This window comes from Palaemon carinicauda, chromosome 32 (genome assembly GCF_036898095.1).
Source record: "Palaemon carinicauda isolate YSFRI2023 chromosome 32, ASM3689809v2, whole genome shotgun sequence".
NCBI classification, from domain to species: domain Eukaryota; kingdom Metazoa; phylum Arthropoda; class Malacostraca; order Decapoda; family Palaemonidae; genus Palaemon; species Palaemon carinicauda.
The window spans coordinates 80,678,119-80,694,812 of NC_090756.1; the positions used below are offsets into that span (position 1 = coordinate 80,678,119).

A 16,694-nucleotide genomic window follows, 5' to 3' on the forward strand; every position below is an offset into this window, starting at 1 on the left:
GGTTGTGCCCTGTGCGATCTGCTATTATTGTACTGTTTTAATCGTGATTTTTTACGTGCATCCATTTACGGTAATTTACGTAAAGACTTAGTTTTGCAAGTGGTAGTGGTAGTGGTGAGAAAAGGAAGAAGGAAATGCTTTCTTCAGACGTAAAGCAGGAAATTATTGAAAAACATGAGCGTGGCGTCCGCGTGAGTGAACTTGCTAAACAATATGGCCGTAATATGTCAACGATCTCGACAATCCTGAAACAGAAGGAAGCTATTAAAGCAGTGAAACCTTCTAAGGGGATCACCATTATTTCAAAACGCCGTAGCCCTATCATAGAAGAGATGGAACGACTTCTGCTAATCTGGATCAAGGACAGAGAGATTGTTGGCGACACCATCACCAAAACCATCATCTGCGAGAAGGCGCACGCCATCTTCACGGACTTGAAGGAGGAGAGCTCTGGGGGTGATGCTGGGGAGAGTTCAACCGAACCTTCCTCAGATGATTTCAAGGCATCTCGAGGCAGGTTTGAGAAATTTAAGAAACGGTCCAGGATTCATTCAGTTGTTCGCCACGGAGAGGCTGCTAGTGCGGACACAAAGGCTGCAGTTGACTTTGTCAAGAACTTTGAAAGGATCGTGCTGGAAGAAGGCTACGTAGAGCAGCAAGTGTTTAATTGTGATGAAACCGGGCTGTTTTGGAAGAAGATGCCCAGACAAACCTTCATCACCGCCGAAGAGAAGAAATTGCCTGGGCATAAGCCAATGAAGGATCAGTTGACTCTTGCCCTATGTGCCAACGCTAGCGAGGACTTTAAAGTCAAGCCCTTACTGGTTTACCATTCTGAGAACCCTAGGGCCTTTAAGGCACACAACGTCGATAAGGACCAGCTTTATGTTTTCTGGCGATCCAACTCGAAGGCCTGGGTCACTAGGCAGTTCTTTGTCCAATGGGTTAACCAAGTTTTCGGTCCTTCTGTGAACAAGTATCTTCATGAGCAAAAATTGCCTTTAAACTGCCTGCTATGCCTTGACAATGCACCCGCTCACCCCCCCCCCCCCCAGACTTGAAGATGATATCTTCGAAGAATTCACGTTCATAAAAGTGCTGTATCTTCCACCGAATACCACCTCTATCCTCCAGCCTAAGGACCAGCAAGTCATCTCAAATTTCAAGAAGCTCTACACCAAGCACCTATTCAAGCACTGCTTTAATGTCACGCAAAGCACCAACTTAACTTTGCGTGAATTTTGGAGGAGCCACTTCAACATCGTGCACTGCTTGAAGATCATAGATCAGGCTTGGGTGGGATTAACTTGACGGACCCTCAATTCTGCCTGGAAGAAGCTGTGGCCTGATGCAGTTTCTCCCCGAGATTTCGAAGGTTTTGACCCCGAACCTGATCCCGTGGTCGGTGCAGCGGAAGCCGTAGAGGAAATCGTCTCCCTTGGCAAGTCCATGGGTCTGGAGGTCGACGCAGACGACGTCACGGAACTCGTTGCCGAACATCACGACGAACTTACCACAGAGGAGCTCAAGGAACTCCATGCTATGTCTGAGCACATGAGTGATGACGAGGAAGGGATCGAGGAGGTAGAACATGTGTTAGGTTTGGCGCAAATAAAAGAGGTGTTAGGAAAATATCAAGACATGGTCGACTTCATCGACAAATACCACCCAAAAAAATTGCAGGTTTGTCGTGTAGTTGCGCAGTTCAATGATGTTTGCTTAACTCACTTTCGAAACATTCTGAAAAGCTGTACTAAGCAACTATCTATCGATAGTTTCTTTAAAAAAAACTACGAAGCGAACTCGTGATGAAGAGGATGAAAGGGGTTCAAAGAAAACAGCAAAGAGTGAAGCGAAAGAAAGTGAAACAAAGAAAACGGCAAAGAGTGAAACAAAAGAAATTCAATCAATTTTAAGTGTAGAGAGTGAAAGTGATTAAAATTAATCATCAAAAAGAAAAAAGAAAATGTAAAAAAAAAACTAAAAAATATAAAAATAAAAAAAAAAATAAGCTAAATTATGTTAAAGTTCACTTAGTGTAAGTTAGCATAAGTTACGGTAGTGTACGTTTATCGTAGTTAACCTCTCTACCTCCTCGCCGCCCGTCTGTCTCCTCTCTGCGTAGCAAGACCAACAACACCTGCGCTGGAGTTTCTAAGGTAAAGTGACGCTAAAAACCCATTTCTTATTTATCATTTTTTGATAATGCTTCTTTTTTACATGTCTATTATCTAATTTAATGTGCATTATTCTCATGGGAAATTATGTGTAGTAGTTTATTAAGAAGTTATCATAGGTTTTTGGGCTCAACCACGGATAAATCCTATTTCAATGTATTCTTATGGGAAAATTAGTTTCGACATCTGAACATTTTCTACATCCGAAGTCGGTTGTGAAACGGATTAAATTCGTATGTAGAGGTACCACTGTATTTAAGTCCTAACAACGATTTTTTTGAGATACGATTTCAAAAATCACGCGACGCCATCAGTAGGTGGCAGAGTGTTCGTTCGGCTACCCGAGTCAATCCGAACACTCACTTGGCACCTGAGGTTACTCAAACTTCTCTCTCCCAGTGTGTTCTTTGTCGTCGTATAGAAAACGTTGTGTTGTTGTGTTAACGATTCTCAGGCGTTTTCCTATATTTTATTAACATTTATTAACATTTATTTTGTGAACCATGGGTCCTAAGTCTAAGGATAGGGATGGGGATATGAAAAAACCATGAAAATTATGTCGATGGTAATAAAGCATGAGATAGCAGGAAAGCATGAACGAGATGTGAGAATCTGTGATTCGGCCACTGAATATGGCTGCAATACATCCACTATATCCAACATTTTCAAACAAAAGGACGAAATAAAAAAGCGCAGCATTCTAAAGGCGTAACTATTATGTCGAAGTTGCGTTCTGATTTACATAAAGAGGTGGAGCGCCTAATTTTGATATGGATAAAGGAAAGGGCACTGGCTAGTGACTCAGTTACAGGAACTATAATTTCTGAAAAGGCTGAGGGAGGAGAATCATTGCAAGGCAATGGAGATGAGTTTAAAGCAAGCCGTGGCTGGTTTGAAAAGCTACGCTCGCCTAGTCAGTGAGTAAGCAAAAACAGTGATTAATATATAATCATAACTAGTTCCGGGGCCCCCGTGGCCGGGGAACAGGGTTGGTAAGTAAACTTAAAGTAAACTTAAAGTAACTTAAAGTAAACTTAAAGTAACTTAAAGTAAACTTAAAGTACCCAAGATACATCCTTAAAGTACATAAATAGAAAACGCCAATTATGATCAAAAACTAATGTCTGTAATGAATAGGGCTCCCGGAGGGAGGATATTAATCAAAACCGTGTCAGTGTCAACCGATCATGTAGTTAAGAGCTCGGCGGCTCCGATGTCTGATGACGGGAGGGTACAACGGGAGAGCGCGGAGGGAGCCAGTGGAACCCCCCCCCCCCTACCTTACCTGAGGTACCGGGACAAAGGTAATGATTCATGTAGAATATAAAATAATGATATGGGATATAATAAGTCCTATACGGACGATAATAGCATGAGGTACCGTAGGGGAGGACACTCCTAATATAAGTGCTCATTCTAACAACCGTAATTAAAAGCAAGGTTACACCAAGGTGCAGATATACCGACTAATCACGTGTGATAGTCCCCGGTGGTCCCGGCCTTCCCCCTCCCCGACCGATGGCGACGGGAGGGGGGAGACGAAACCGCCCGGTATGAATGAATGAGACTAAGTCATACCCCGTTGGTATACTCAGTCCTCAATATGTCGGAACGTTGATGGAAGACTGAGGTACAAGCATACTTGACCCGTAAATCATAACCAACAACCATCGAGTGAGAGGAAGGGTGTACACTGAAGGGGGGGGGGGATGGAATAACCTCCCCAACTTGTTGGGGGGGGGGGTGTAATGGTACAGGGAAATCGCCAGTGCGCAGTGGTAGACAGGGCTACCAACTGGAGATCCCCTAATCATGACATGAAAATCCCAAAAATATGATCATAACGGAGTAAGCAATAAATATAATATCAATGCACAAATACATAAAAATAATTAATGAATTAAAAGCGAAATCACGTAAGTAAGGTTAGGCATGCAGAAAAAATATGGCGAGAGAGGGACTCGGGCGAGTGGTAGGGGAGGAAGCATGACGCCATCAGCAGATGGAAAGCAGGGGTACCAACCTAGTTACTGAAGCGGTAGATCGAACAATAAAAACAACAAAATACGCGAGAGTCCCACTCGAACCAAACGTAAAACTAGGTGGAGCGTAATAAAACAAAAGGTTTTACTAATAATAAGTGAGATGGTCGAAATTAAAGCTCCTAGAACTAGCGAAACAATCTCAATGTTGACGCTATCCACCAACATGCACGAATGCAGGCATACCAACATAACCTACTCCTGATGAAACGCTAACACCGATATCATAGGATAACATAAAATAAATGCTATATGAAAGCATAAAGTCGGTGTACTAAATGAATATTGCTATATGAAAGCATAAAGTTGGTGTACTAAATGAATATAAGGAAAAAACTCCTAAAGGATCGAACGAATATAAAAGACGGACGAACTAACGAGACAAAGGGCAGAGGCGAAAGAAAGAACGGGGACGCCGCTCATATATAAACACTTCTAAATAATAAAAACAAAGATGACACTGCCCAATCTCGTTAAAAACTCATGGATAAGGTACTTAACTTCGATGGGGAATCTTGGGAATCGGCCATCGAGAGAAAGTTGATGATAAATCCAATGAAACACACGAAATAAAAAACTTGGACTTAAATCAAACAGGTGCTTGAAAGGAGTGATGGGCAAGCGTGGGTTGAGTTAGTAGTACTGGTCTGCGAGGCAGGGGAGGTTGAACGGCACCTCACTATTGGGGGATTTCGAAGAGGAGAAATCTAAATGGTACGAGACCTCTGGTATTTCGCCCCAGTCTATACCGACACCATTAGGTGAGCGAGCTAGTTCAACCTAGCATTCCTTTACATTTTTTCTCTGGTAATATTAGCAGTTATATTCCTTTGAAATGGTGCATAAGGAGCATTTCACTGGGCGGCACAGGTCTCTCGCCCAGAAATAGATTTTTCCTTCGTCAAAATCCCTTTTTTAGTTTTTTACTCTTAATTCTTAAAAAATGAAAGCCTTATATATTAATCATTCAGTATGGTCATACAACATTTAAATTGTGTTTATCTTGCCGCTTTCTACAGCTACCATATCGAGTGTGTGTGTGCGTGGTAGCCTTGCTTCTCCCTCCTACTTGCATGCACCCCATACTCTAGCACTTGCCCAGGCGGTGAGTACAACTATTTTTTTATTGTTTTCATTAACATTTATTATTATATATCAATTTCTGTGACATTACTGTTGTATTTTTCTTTCTTTAGTGATTGTTGAGCATAATTTGAACATAATTTGAGCTTGTTTTGGGTAAATTTCTTATCCTTCGAACGAATTAATTCCGTTTCTTTCAATTCAAAAGGGAATAATTATTGATAAGATTTTCTCTTGAGATTTGTTGGCAGTCATGGAACGAATTAAATTCGTACCTCAAGGTATTACTGTACATACTGTACTCGTAAAAATGCGAGACAAACAAATTTTTGTTTCGACATCCTCTGCTGGTATGTCATTTAATCCAATGACTTTGCTGGTTACAGCCATATCAAAAAGAATGTCTTGACACTAACATAGGCTACTTGTTCACCTTCTATACCTGTCCTGCAGTATTTTTTCCAGCTTCTGTCCCTATTCTGCAATGTTTTTTTCTTTCAATACATTGGTCTTGAAAATGGTTCGAAACTGCAATCTAAAAGAAATGTTATCCACCACAGAAATGTAAATAACATCCTCCCGTGAGTTCTAACCGGCTAAAACAAACTATGCTTAAGAAACAAATTCAGTATTATCAACTGGCTTCTCATTAGCTACTTATTTTTCCCATTTCAATAGTACATCATCAAACAAAGCAAAGTCACAAACGTGAATAAACAAACGGGTTATGGATCTATTTAAGGAATTCGTACAAGTAGTTTTTTATATCTTATTGCACAAACAATGAGTAGAAATCAAATATGATAATAATGAAAGGGAATAATTTCAAGTGGTGTATTCAATAACAATTCCAATACTTACTGAAGTCAATGATTGGAACATGTATTCTTCCTTCAAACTCTTCGTACTTGATCACCAAGTCCTCGAAACCTAACTGTGGTTCAATATTAAATTTCACTTTCTGAAAAGCAAGCAAAAGAAGGTGATCTAATACACATAAAATAAAACTTAACAGAGATAAAATCTACATTTATGGATAATAACATTCCCTTAACAAAATAAAAAAAACTCTTCTCAATAAAATTTTGTGATAAATCTTTCCCACAGACAAATTTTAAACCTTGTTGACATTGCAAAAGAGCATAAAAACTAAGCGTACAAGTACAGAGTATGGGCAACTTTTTGCAAATCAATATTGCAAATCTTATAAGTACTGTAATTTATATTTTTTACAATTATAAAAACTCGAGTCCTTTAGTGGGAGTTTGACCTGGGGAGATACTTTAATAAAATCTTATATTTTAAAGAAATTTTACTTGGTTGAGTTGTTTATCTGCATCTAGCATCCGATTTAGGTCACAATGACACGGTTGCTGCACCCAAAAAGAGGGGATGAAAAAAGCAACAAAGCAGGCGAATACTTTGCTGTTCGACAATGCATTACAGGTGTCAGCATGGCTCACTTTAAACAAGAGGAATGTTCTACCAACTCATGTTGTGTCTGTTATCTTTGACGGGATGCTTCTCGTACAGTTAGGTAACTAGGCTTCCTACACAACCTTTCGGCCAGCTACCACAATTCCGAGAATAAGAGTATCCAGAGAATTGTGGGTATCCTCCTGAAGATAGTGTGTCAGTTGGAAGCGTTGAATTCTCTTCAAGTGATCCTATAGTGCCTTCACAAGACAGAACCAAAATGCCTGTAATCCTGGTCGCTAGTCATGTCTTGGAGGGAAGAGATGGAGAAGGACTGAACCTGGAGCCGCGGATGGCTACAAAGTCCAGGACAAACATAAATGAGACCTTTTGCCATTCCAATACATGACTAATGATATACAGCATGCAATAAAGCTAGCACACTGTCTTCGCCAAGGCCAAGCCCAGTAGGATCACAGTTTTCAGTGTCGGGTCCTTGTCTGAACCTCTCCTCAAGGGTTTGTACGGAGACGGCTTGAGAGACTTGAGAACTCATGTGATGTCCCACTCTAGAGGTCTGACTTCTCTGGGTGGACAAGACTGCTCAGAGCTTCTCAAGAGCATCTACAATTCCAATTTCAACAGCAAAAATTGAGAGGAGCTTCTCCTGACAAAGATAGATGAGGAAATTAGCAATCAATTGCAGAGGCTGCGACCAGATAAATATCCCACCTATGACACCTAGAGCAGAAGATGGCCTACTTTCCCTGATCGAGAACAGCATATGATCTTCACAGGAATCCAGACATCTTCTGTGCAGTGCCTCATGAAAAGCCTTTTGCTTGGAGGTGATGATGGACGGTTGCCACATGCGAAATGATAGTGATGCCAATGAGCTGTAGTACCTCTGCAGATAGGGCTGAGAGAAGATTGTGCCACTTGGGTAGTTTTCTCAGTACCTCGACAAGGCGCATCAGCAATTCTGGAAACCATTCGGCATGTGGCCACTTGGAAGTCAGCAGGGTTTAAAGGTCACTCATGAATGGAAGATGCAAGGGACAGAAAAATACCCTACAGACTGACCATATAAACATATGATCAGCAGCCAAGCTCCACACAAGCTAGGACAAGGGGGGATCAGGCAATGGCTGCTCATGACTCAGTAGGTAGCCCTATAGGCTTCCACAAACATTCACTCCACTCCCATCTCTAGCTCACAAGGATGGTCAGCTTGGGTGGGTCTCAAACTCCTGTCCAACAGACTGCCAAGCAGGGATGTTTCCAATATACGATGCCGCCAACAATTGATTAATCGATGTATCAGGCAGAAGAACTGAAAGGCGTAAGTATCCAAGTTGTCTCAGACATTTAGGTGTCCTCCATTAATGCCGACATATCTGGGACTGGAGAATAAAAACACTGGAAGTCTAATGATGGGGATGCCCAAAGGGCAAGAAGACTTTCAGCTACGCAAAGAAGTGGGGACCATTGCAACTCTACTACTTGTCTCAGGAGACTGATTATGTTGGTAGAACATTCCTCAAGGCAAGAATGAACCTCGCAAACAGTTATACTGCGTTGTCAAATGCCAAAGTATGCACCTGCTTTGCCAACTTACATAAGGGCTGTTAAACAGTTCCTCTTCACTTGTTGATGTAGATTGCTACAGTAGTGTCGTGGCTTATCGATGCTACCAAGTGCCCCATCCAACTCCGTTACTTGCATTTCCAAAAGACTGACGTACAGCAGCTTTTCTCCTGCGGACCACTAAGAACTATAAACAGCAGCATTTTTGGAGGTCAGAAGTCGAGTGGAACACCCTTGGTGAGGTCTCTGTCATTCAGCCACATCAGATCGACCCTTACTTTTCATTCCACCAGAATTAGAAGATGAGGAAGATCTATAGTTGTTGCCCAGGGATGAAGAGATTCCTGTTGGGGCCCCTGGCAATGAGCTGGAATTTGATGTATGATTATAAACAATTACTCTGCCTTTGTGAATCTGTTGATAAGATTGTCTGATGGACAGATTCTTGGTGCTGCCGTGTCTATCACCATAATCAGGTATTTCCTCCTCTACTTGGGAATGAGACTTTACTTCTTTTGAATGATCATGATCTCCAGATCGTGGCAAAAGGCCACAAATCTTGTCTTGATCCTGGAGGACGTTGGAATCAACCCGCCATCGAGATACCTCAAAAAGACGAATCCTGTTTGAGTGGACCCAAAATAAAACAAACACTTGTGAACACTTGGGGGCGGTAGGAAAATCTGACTGTAGAAGTCTGGAGAACCGTCTCCAATGACTTCTAGTGTGTTCGCCATCATTACTGTCACTTCTGCCACACACTTCAGAGCTTTCGACAAGTTTAGAGAAAATGACGGTAGGGCAAGAGCTGGTGAAAGGAAGGCGGTATCCACAGCAGAGGGCTTTCCCCATACAACTATCAGCTCTGAGTCACTGTCACATTGCCTAATGGCTCAACAGACTTCCCCCCTCTCCTGGTAGCTGGAGAAGGGGAGTGCCAACTTAAGCATCCATTTCTCCATTCTTTACTCAACTGCGCTTAATGGCACAGCCAGGTTGAGGCTGAAAGGGAGGGGCAATGTCCTTGCCCTTCCTTGAGATGGAAGGTGTCGGAGCAACAGATGAAGATCAGGCCTTCAGTGCTGACTTGATAGGTTGGATTGAAAAAGCACTTTGAATGGTTGTCTTCAAAGGATCTGGGCTCTTACAGGTGAATGCTCAATGGATCAAGAAGTCGTGACTCGCCTTTCTCGATTACTTGATGGCGCTCTCAACATCCTTCTCCGGGTAGAGGGCCACACTATCCAGCGCTGATGCGTTCCTTAGGGTGAATGCTTCCTTCTGCCCTACTTGACTGGTGAAGCCAAAAGCCACTGTGTCATTGGTTTGCCAATATCTGCACAAGGTAAGCCACTGTCCTTGTGCCCGAGAAGACTCAAGTTAGTATATTTCTTCTTCGTCTCGGGATCTGACAAATCCTGATGAAGCGAAATATTCGACAGCCCCTGACCAGTGGTCAAGCCAAGAAGTTAATTTGAGGCTTGATGTGGAATCGGCTTCTACATTTGCTGACTCGGAGGCTGAGAACAAGCAGCCCTCATATGCCGAGCCAACGTAAAGTAGGGCAAGAAAATCCTCAACTTAAATACTTAGTAGATTCCAAGAAACTGTTTGTAAGTAAAATTTTGGCCTAGGCCTAGAGTAGGCTTCACCTAACTCGCATGACTATGATTTTCAGCTGCAAAAGTCAACAAATAGTCCCATTTCAAATTGCAAATGAAGTCTTGCTTACTGGAATAGATTATATAATATTTTTATTACAGTATTTTCATTAAAAACTTTTGATACAATATCTGCAATCTATTTCACTTGGGTTTGTGTTTGTATCTACAGAGGTTTGTAAGTGGAGGACCTTCTGATTATTACTTAATGAAAAATATGCTTGACACATACAAGTAAAATAGATATTTACCCAAGACATGCACCACTGTCCTAACGTAGCTAAAACATAAACAAACAATTTTACCCAAGACATGCACCACTGTCCTAACGTAGCTAAAACATAAACAAACAATTTTACCCAAGACATGCACCACTGTCCTAACGTAGCTAAAACATAAACAAACAATTTCGTTTATACCAACAGTCTTTCTCACAACAAACAATCAATACACTAACTACCTCTCGCCCGCTGACACACACACACACACTCTCTCTCTCTCTCTCTCTCTCTCTCTCTCTCTCTCTCTCTCTCTCTCTCTCTCTCTCTCTCTCTCTCTCTCTCTCTCTCTCTCTCTCTCTCTGTGGATTTGGCAAACAAAAAATAAATAAAGTAATTTCCATGGGAATGAATAATATACATATGAAACTTAATTATGTCCAATTAGTTCTGTTTTTTTATTTTTTTTGTAGTTCCAGGTATGGGAAGGAGTTGAAAAGCTTATTTTGATTTGACTGCAGCCAGAGGCAGTTGTGTGGATGCTGGACTATTATCATTATTATATTTCGACCAGCGTGGAAGTTTTGATTTATTTTTTGAGCCGTAATTCCTCCTTTGGAGAGAATTCCCTTGAATCTGAAATCGATTGTTGATGACCTGGCTTGTTTAAGGATCTTGGTTGTGTTTAGACTGCTCTAGTGGATTGACCGACTGTTGATGACCTGGATTGCGTTCAAAAACCTGAGTTGGTTGTTCTTTTGTGCTGTAATATAGTGAAAATGATGATGATGATTATGATGATGATGATGATGATGATAACGCTCACAACCCAGATCAATTAATACAGTTGTATATTAATATTTATCAGTGTTCCGGTTGTGGTTATGGGCTATAAAATACTGTTGGCCCTTGTGTGGACGAAGGTGTCCACTCGGAAATATATAAAATATTTCTGTTTATATTTGTGGTTGTGGTCTACTATGATTTAAAGTTTTGTTAGGGTTTATTTGATTGTGGAAGGTTTTTTTTTATTTTAGTTTTAAGGAATATAGTATTAAGGTTATGTTTTGTTTTTATGTCCTTTTTGTCCAAGACTCCTGCTGCTGATAATGTAAGGGGAAAGTTTGTGCTGCGGAGACATTTGTCTGTTTATAGTCATCAAGGGTATGGGGGTTGTTGTTGCAACATCCCGCTACATAATTACAAAAAAAAAAAAAAAAAAAAAAAAAAAAAATCGTGGCTTTTTTTTTATGTAAAAATAAGAACTAACAAGACATTCAAAATATTAAGTAGATACTTACCATGTAAAGTTCTGTATGAGTTTGTCCCAAAAGATGCTTCAACATCTTATTTTGGCATACAGCCTCCACTTTGGAGCCTTTCTTATGCCTGCACAGTGCACAGGTGTAATGTGGCTTATCCATCTCTTCCTTATACACAAAGTGGGCACCTGAAAACACAAAATATATCAAGAGAATAAATTACACAAAAAAGATTATTCAATCTGTAATTTTGAGCAAATACTTTAGTCCATGCAAAGATTACGGGTAAAATAAGTCCCTCCACTTGATGAAGTCAAAGCCAATCATGTTGTCTCCCCTAGAAATTTCAAACTATACTAACTTATAATAGCGCAGCTTATTTCACCCGGAATATCTGCGGCGACTAAAGGTACATATAGTAGTAATGGGTGATTATATCAAGAATAACAAAGGCTTCTAAAATCCTAATTCAGTCCCTGAATTCCGAGACTCTAAAACCAAATCTTACAATACAGTATAATTTCAATACATCTTTTTATGTGTTTCAAGATTTCTAAACGGGTTTAATTCAACTTCATCTACCAACTAAAGTTTACCTGGTTACAATGAGTCAGAGTGAATTTGGCTATTATGCTAATTAATGAAAATGAAGCATCTACTGTACTTCATTTTAGATAATAGGTTTAAAGCAATCAAGTGATATTTTCATTGCATTTCTTAAATCCATATGTTTATGTTAAATAAACAGGAAGAGACGGCAAAGTGGGAAATACGAGGTAATGCCACCAAGGGTAAATAGCAGGAGAGGTCATGCATATGGCCTACGTTAAATGGAAACGGCAACAAAACAAAGATTAACAAAGGAAAATTGTAGGCAATGACACTAGAGGGGAGGAAGCAGAAGAGAGGCTTTAAAAAATTGTTTGAGAGGTCTTTGAGTATTTCTCTTTGCTCACACAGCTCCACTGCTTTCCACCATTTATTCTACATTCCTAGCCTTTCCTCGCTTCTTTTTCAACTCTCTAGCTTTCAAATCCCACGTGAGAAATTCAGTGAGTCAACATATACATTACTTGACTTATTAACCCTTTTACCCCCAGGCTATTTGGAAATTTCCAACCTTTAACCCCAAGGGGGTTATTTTTTCCCAGCACATTTTGCAGTATATATTTTTTTAAATTGCTCTAACAGCCTTAATTTTTGTCATAAAGAGGCCAGGTTGCTCTCATTCTCTTGGAAAATGCCTGAAATTTCTCAAAAAATTATCAAAGATATGAAAAAAAATATTTTTAAAGCATTTTTTTGCAAGGACGTACCGGTACGTCCATGGGGGTAAAGGGATAGCTTTTGTGAAACGTACCAGTACGTCCTTTGGGGGTAAAAGGGTTAAACTTCAAGAAGAATGATATATACATACTGTACATACATATACATTCCAGTACATGACTACTTATCAATAACACCTGACATAAATAGATGTAAATATCTGTTTAGGCTCAGAGGTATAGGTTCAATTTATTGCCCACTAAGAAGCAGTTATTATAAAAGAACTTAAAGATATGTATTCCCAATGTTGAATTTGATATTAAATGACATGTGTGGTTGTTGTTTACATATATATATATATATATATATATATATATATATATATATATATATATATATATAAATATATATCTATATATATAAAAAATTTTAAGTAATTTTTATTTTTCCTAACATACTTACCGAGAATTACTTCCTTAGGAGGGTCCTTGACCTCTCTCAATCTCGACCAAGATTTCCCGCGCTACCCCCCCCTATCTCGCTCCCGATAGTTTCTACCCCCGCCGCCAGGATAAGTCCTGCGGCCCGGATTAGGGCAGGTCACTGCTTTTCCCGGGTCAGGATCTCATTAAGTTCTCCGTTTAGCCCGACCCGGCAATGGAAGAATGGCACTCAGGGACGGAAGGGAGGGCCATTACCCGGAAGTAATTCTCGGTAAGTATGTTAGGAAAAATAAAAATTACTTAAAATTTTTGATTTGTTCCAACACGAATACTTACCTCGAATTACTTCCTTAGGAGACTTATACTTTAGGAGGCGGGAGAGCCATTCTGCCACTTGGTTAGGCACATGGTGCCTGGAGGGCTACGTAATGCGGGGGTACAGAGAGCGGATAGGGGGTAGCAGTGGAAACCTTACACTTATAATTTAAGGCTTACCTCTTGACATCTTCTCTACTGAGTCTTCTCCTGAAGAAGTAGGGATGAGTCTATTCACTGTTGGGGACGTCTTCCAGCCTGCCACTACACAGCTTGGAGGGCGGCGATGACTGTCCCAATGGAGAATCCATCCAAAGACTTTCTTGAGTAGTCTTTGAGGTAGTGGGCCGTGAAGGTCGACTGGTGTGACCAAGTGCCGGCCTGCAGGATCTGCCCCACTGCCATATTTCTCTCAAAGGCCAAGGAAGTGCTCAGGCCTCTGATGTCATGGGGACGGGGAGTGCCTGGTACTGCCACCTTGTCTTCTTCATAAGACCTAGTGATGGCTTGTCTCAGCCAGAAGGAAATAGTGTTCTTGGACACTTGCTTCTTATTAACGCCTGAAGAGACGAAGAGGTTCTTGGCACCTGGACGGAGATGGGCCGTCCTTTCCAGGTATTTCCTGACCGCCCTGACCGGGCATAACTTCAGGTCGTCCGTATTGCCTGTCTTGGGGATGGCCGGAATTGAGAAACCTTCAAACCTCGGGTCCCAGACTGCTGGGTTCTGAGTCTTTGCTACAAAGGAGGGTACGAACTTGAAAGATACCTCCTTCCACCCTTTGGAGTGTGCCACGTCGTAGGAGAGACCGTGGATCTCACCTACCCTCTTAGCCGAAGCTAAGGCTAGCAAGAAGACTGTCTTGAGGGTGAGATCTTTGTCCCCGATATCTCTGAGTGGTTCAAAGGGCGGACGACACAACATTTTCAGGACCTTGGCCAGGTCCCATATGGGCACTCTCCTGGCTTGGGGAGGACAGGATTGTTCGAAACTTCTAATCAGCATCCCTATGTGTCTTGAGGTCCCCAGGTCGATGCCTTTCAGGAGAAAGACTTGGCCTAAGGCTGCTCGTACTCCTTTAATAGCCGGGATTGACATTCCTATTTTATCCCTAAGGTACACGAGAAAATCAGCTATGTCAGGGACCGAGGCTTTAAGGGGTCTTATTCGTTTTGTCGCGCACCATTTCGTAAAGGCGGCCCACTTCGCCTGGTAGACTACGGTAGAGGATTTTCTTAGGTATAGGGACATCCTCTTAGCTGTGGAGGAGGAGTACCCCTCCTTCTTCAGGAGTCGCTCGATAGTCTCCAGGCGTGAAGACGAAGAGAGAGAGGGTTGTCGTGGAACCTGAGGAAGTGCGGTTGACTCAGTAGATCTGACCTGGGGGGCAGAGGCCATGGCGGATGGCTTGCCAGGTCCTTCAGATCCGCGAACCACTCTCTCTCCGGCCACCAGGGCGCTACCAAAGTCATCTTTAGGTTTTGGGAGGTTCTTACTCTGTTGAGCACTTGCCTTAGCAGCGTGAAGGGGGGAAAGGCATAAACGTCCAGGTTGTCCCACCTGTGCTGGAAGGCGTCTTCTAGGGCTGCTCCTTCGTCTGGTACCGGGGAGCAATAAACCGGTAACTTGGCGTTGAGCTTTGTTGCGAATAGGTCTATCACCGGGGAGCCCCAGCGTTGAAGGATGAGTCTGGCCACTTCTGGTTGTAGGGACCATTCCGTCCCTACTATCTGACCTATCCTGCTGAGGCCGTCGGCTAGCACGTTCCTTTTCCCGGGGATGAACCTTGCTAGCAGTGTTACCTGGTGCTCGTCCGCCCAGTGCAGGATGTTTACGGTGAGGTCGCACAGTTCCTTCGACTTCATGCCCCCTTGTTTCTTGATGTAGGCTACCACCGTGGCGTTGTCGCACATTAGGGCCACGGTGTTTCCCTTCAACCGACTTGCAAAGTGCAGACATGCCTTTTGTACTGCTTTCAGCTCCAGGACGTTGATGTGGAGTTGCTTTTCGGTCTCCGACCAGGTCCCGCTTGCTGTTTCCTCCCGCAGGTGGGCTCCCCACCCTAGGCTGGAGGCGTCCGTGAATAAGAGAAACTCGGGGGGACAGGACCCGAGGGGCATCCCCTTGAGGGAGTTCGACTGGCATCGCCACCAATTCAAGGCTGCTTTCGTGTCCGGGAGGACTGGGATCGATGTTTTCTGAGAGCCTGTCTGGGACCATAGAGCCTTGAGGTTCCATTGTACGGGTCTGAGCCGTATCTTCCCTTGGGGGACTAGCTTCTCTAATGAGACCAGATGGCCTATCAGCCTCTGCCAGTCTTTCGCTTTCCTGGGAAGCCCCGACAGGAACGGCTGAATGATCTTGACGAGGTTCTGTATCCTGACTTCCGAGGGGAAGGCCTTCCCCTGCACGGTGTCCAACGTCATCCCCAAGTACCCCATTTTGTTGGATGGAGTTAGGTTCGATTTCTCCAGGTTGATAATGATTCCCAGACTCCTGCAGAAACGGAGGAGGTCCTTTCCTTGCTCTTCCAAGAGGGCCTTTGAACTGGAAAGGAGCAACCAGTCGTCCAGGTACCTGATGAGGCGGATACCTCGTTCGTGAGCCCATACTGAGACTGTCGCGAAGACCCTCGTGAACACCTGAGGGGCCGTCGACAGTCCGAAGCAGAGGGTCCGGAACTGCAGGATCTGGGAGCCCCATTTCACCCGGAGGAACTTCCGACTCGACGGGTGGACCGGAATTTGGAAGTACGCGTCCTTGAGGTCGACCGTCATCATAAAATCTTTCTCCCTCAAGGACATCAGGACGGATTTTGGGGTGTCCATCTTGAAGTCCGTCTTCTTGACGAACTTGTTGAGGGCCGACAGGTCTATCACCGGTCTCCACCCCCCCGTTGCTTTCTCCACCAGGAACAGGCGGCTGTAGAAGCCTGGCCCTGGGAGAAGGACTTCTTCCATGGCTCCCTTTTCCAACATGGAGGAAACTTCTTTCTGCAGGGTAGCCCTTTTCAACGGGTCCCTGGGAGCTAACCATTCTGTTTGGGTGGCTGGAATAAGAGGGGGTGAATCCGCTATGAAGGGGATCCTGTAGCCTTCTTTCAGGACGGACACCGTCCAAGCATCCGCCCCATGCGTTTTCCATGCTTGCCAATAGGGTCTGAGGCATCCCCCAACCCGAGGCTTGGGCGGGAGTAGGGGGCCTCTCCCTCTACCTTCTCCTAG

At 43.0% G+C, this 16,694-nt stretch overlaps 1 protein-coding gene across 6 annotated transcripts in view; it reads right to left on the bottom strand.

Annotated features, from left to right (window-relative positions):
• LOC137625409 (uncharacterized) overlaps positions 1–16,694 on the bottom strand; it is a 258,701-nt gene that overhangs the window by 103,672 nt on the left and 138,335 nt on the right. For all 6 annotated transcript variants that reach the window (XM_068356313.1, XM_068356308.1, XM_068356311.1 and 3 more), the window contains exons 7-8: positions 11,486–11,634; positions 6,164–6,263 (exon numbers count right to left, since the gene is read on the bottom strand). In XM_068356313.1, coding sequence (XP_068212414.1) covers positions 6,164–6,263; positions 11,486–11,634 — 249 coding nt within the window. The remainder of the gene's footprint in view (positions 1–6,163; positions 6,264–11,485; positions 11,635–16,694) is intronic.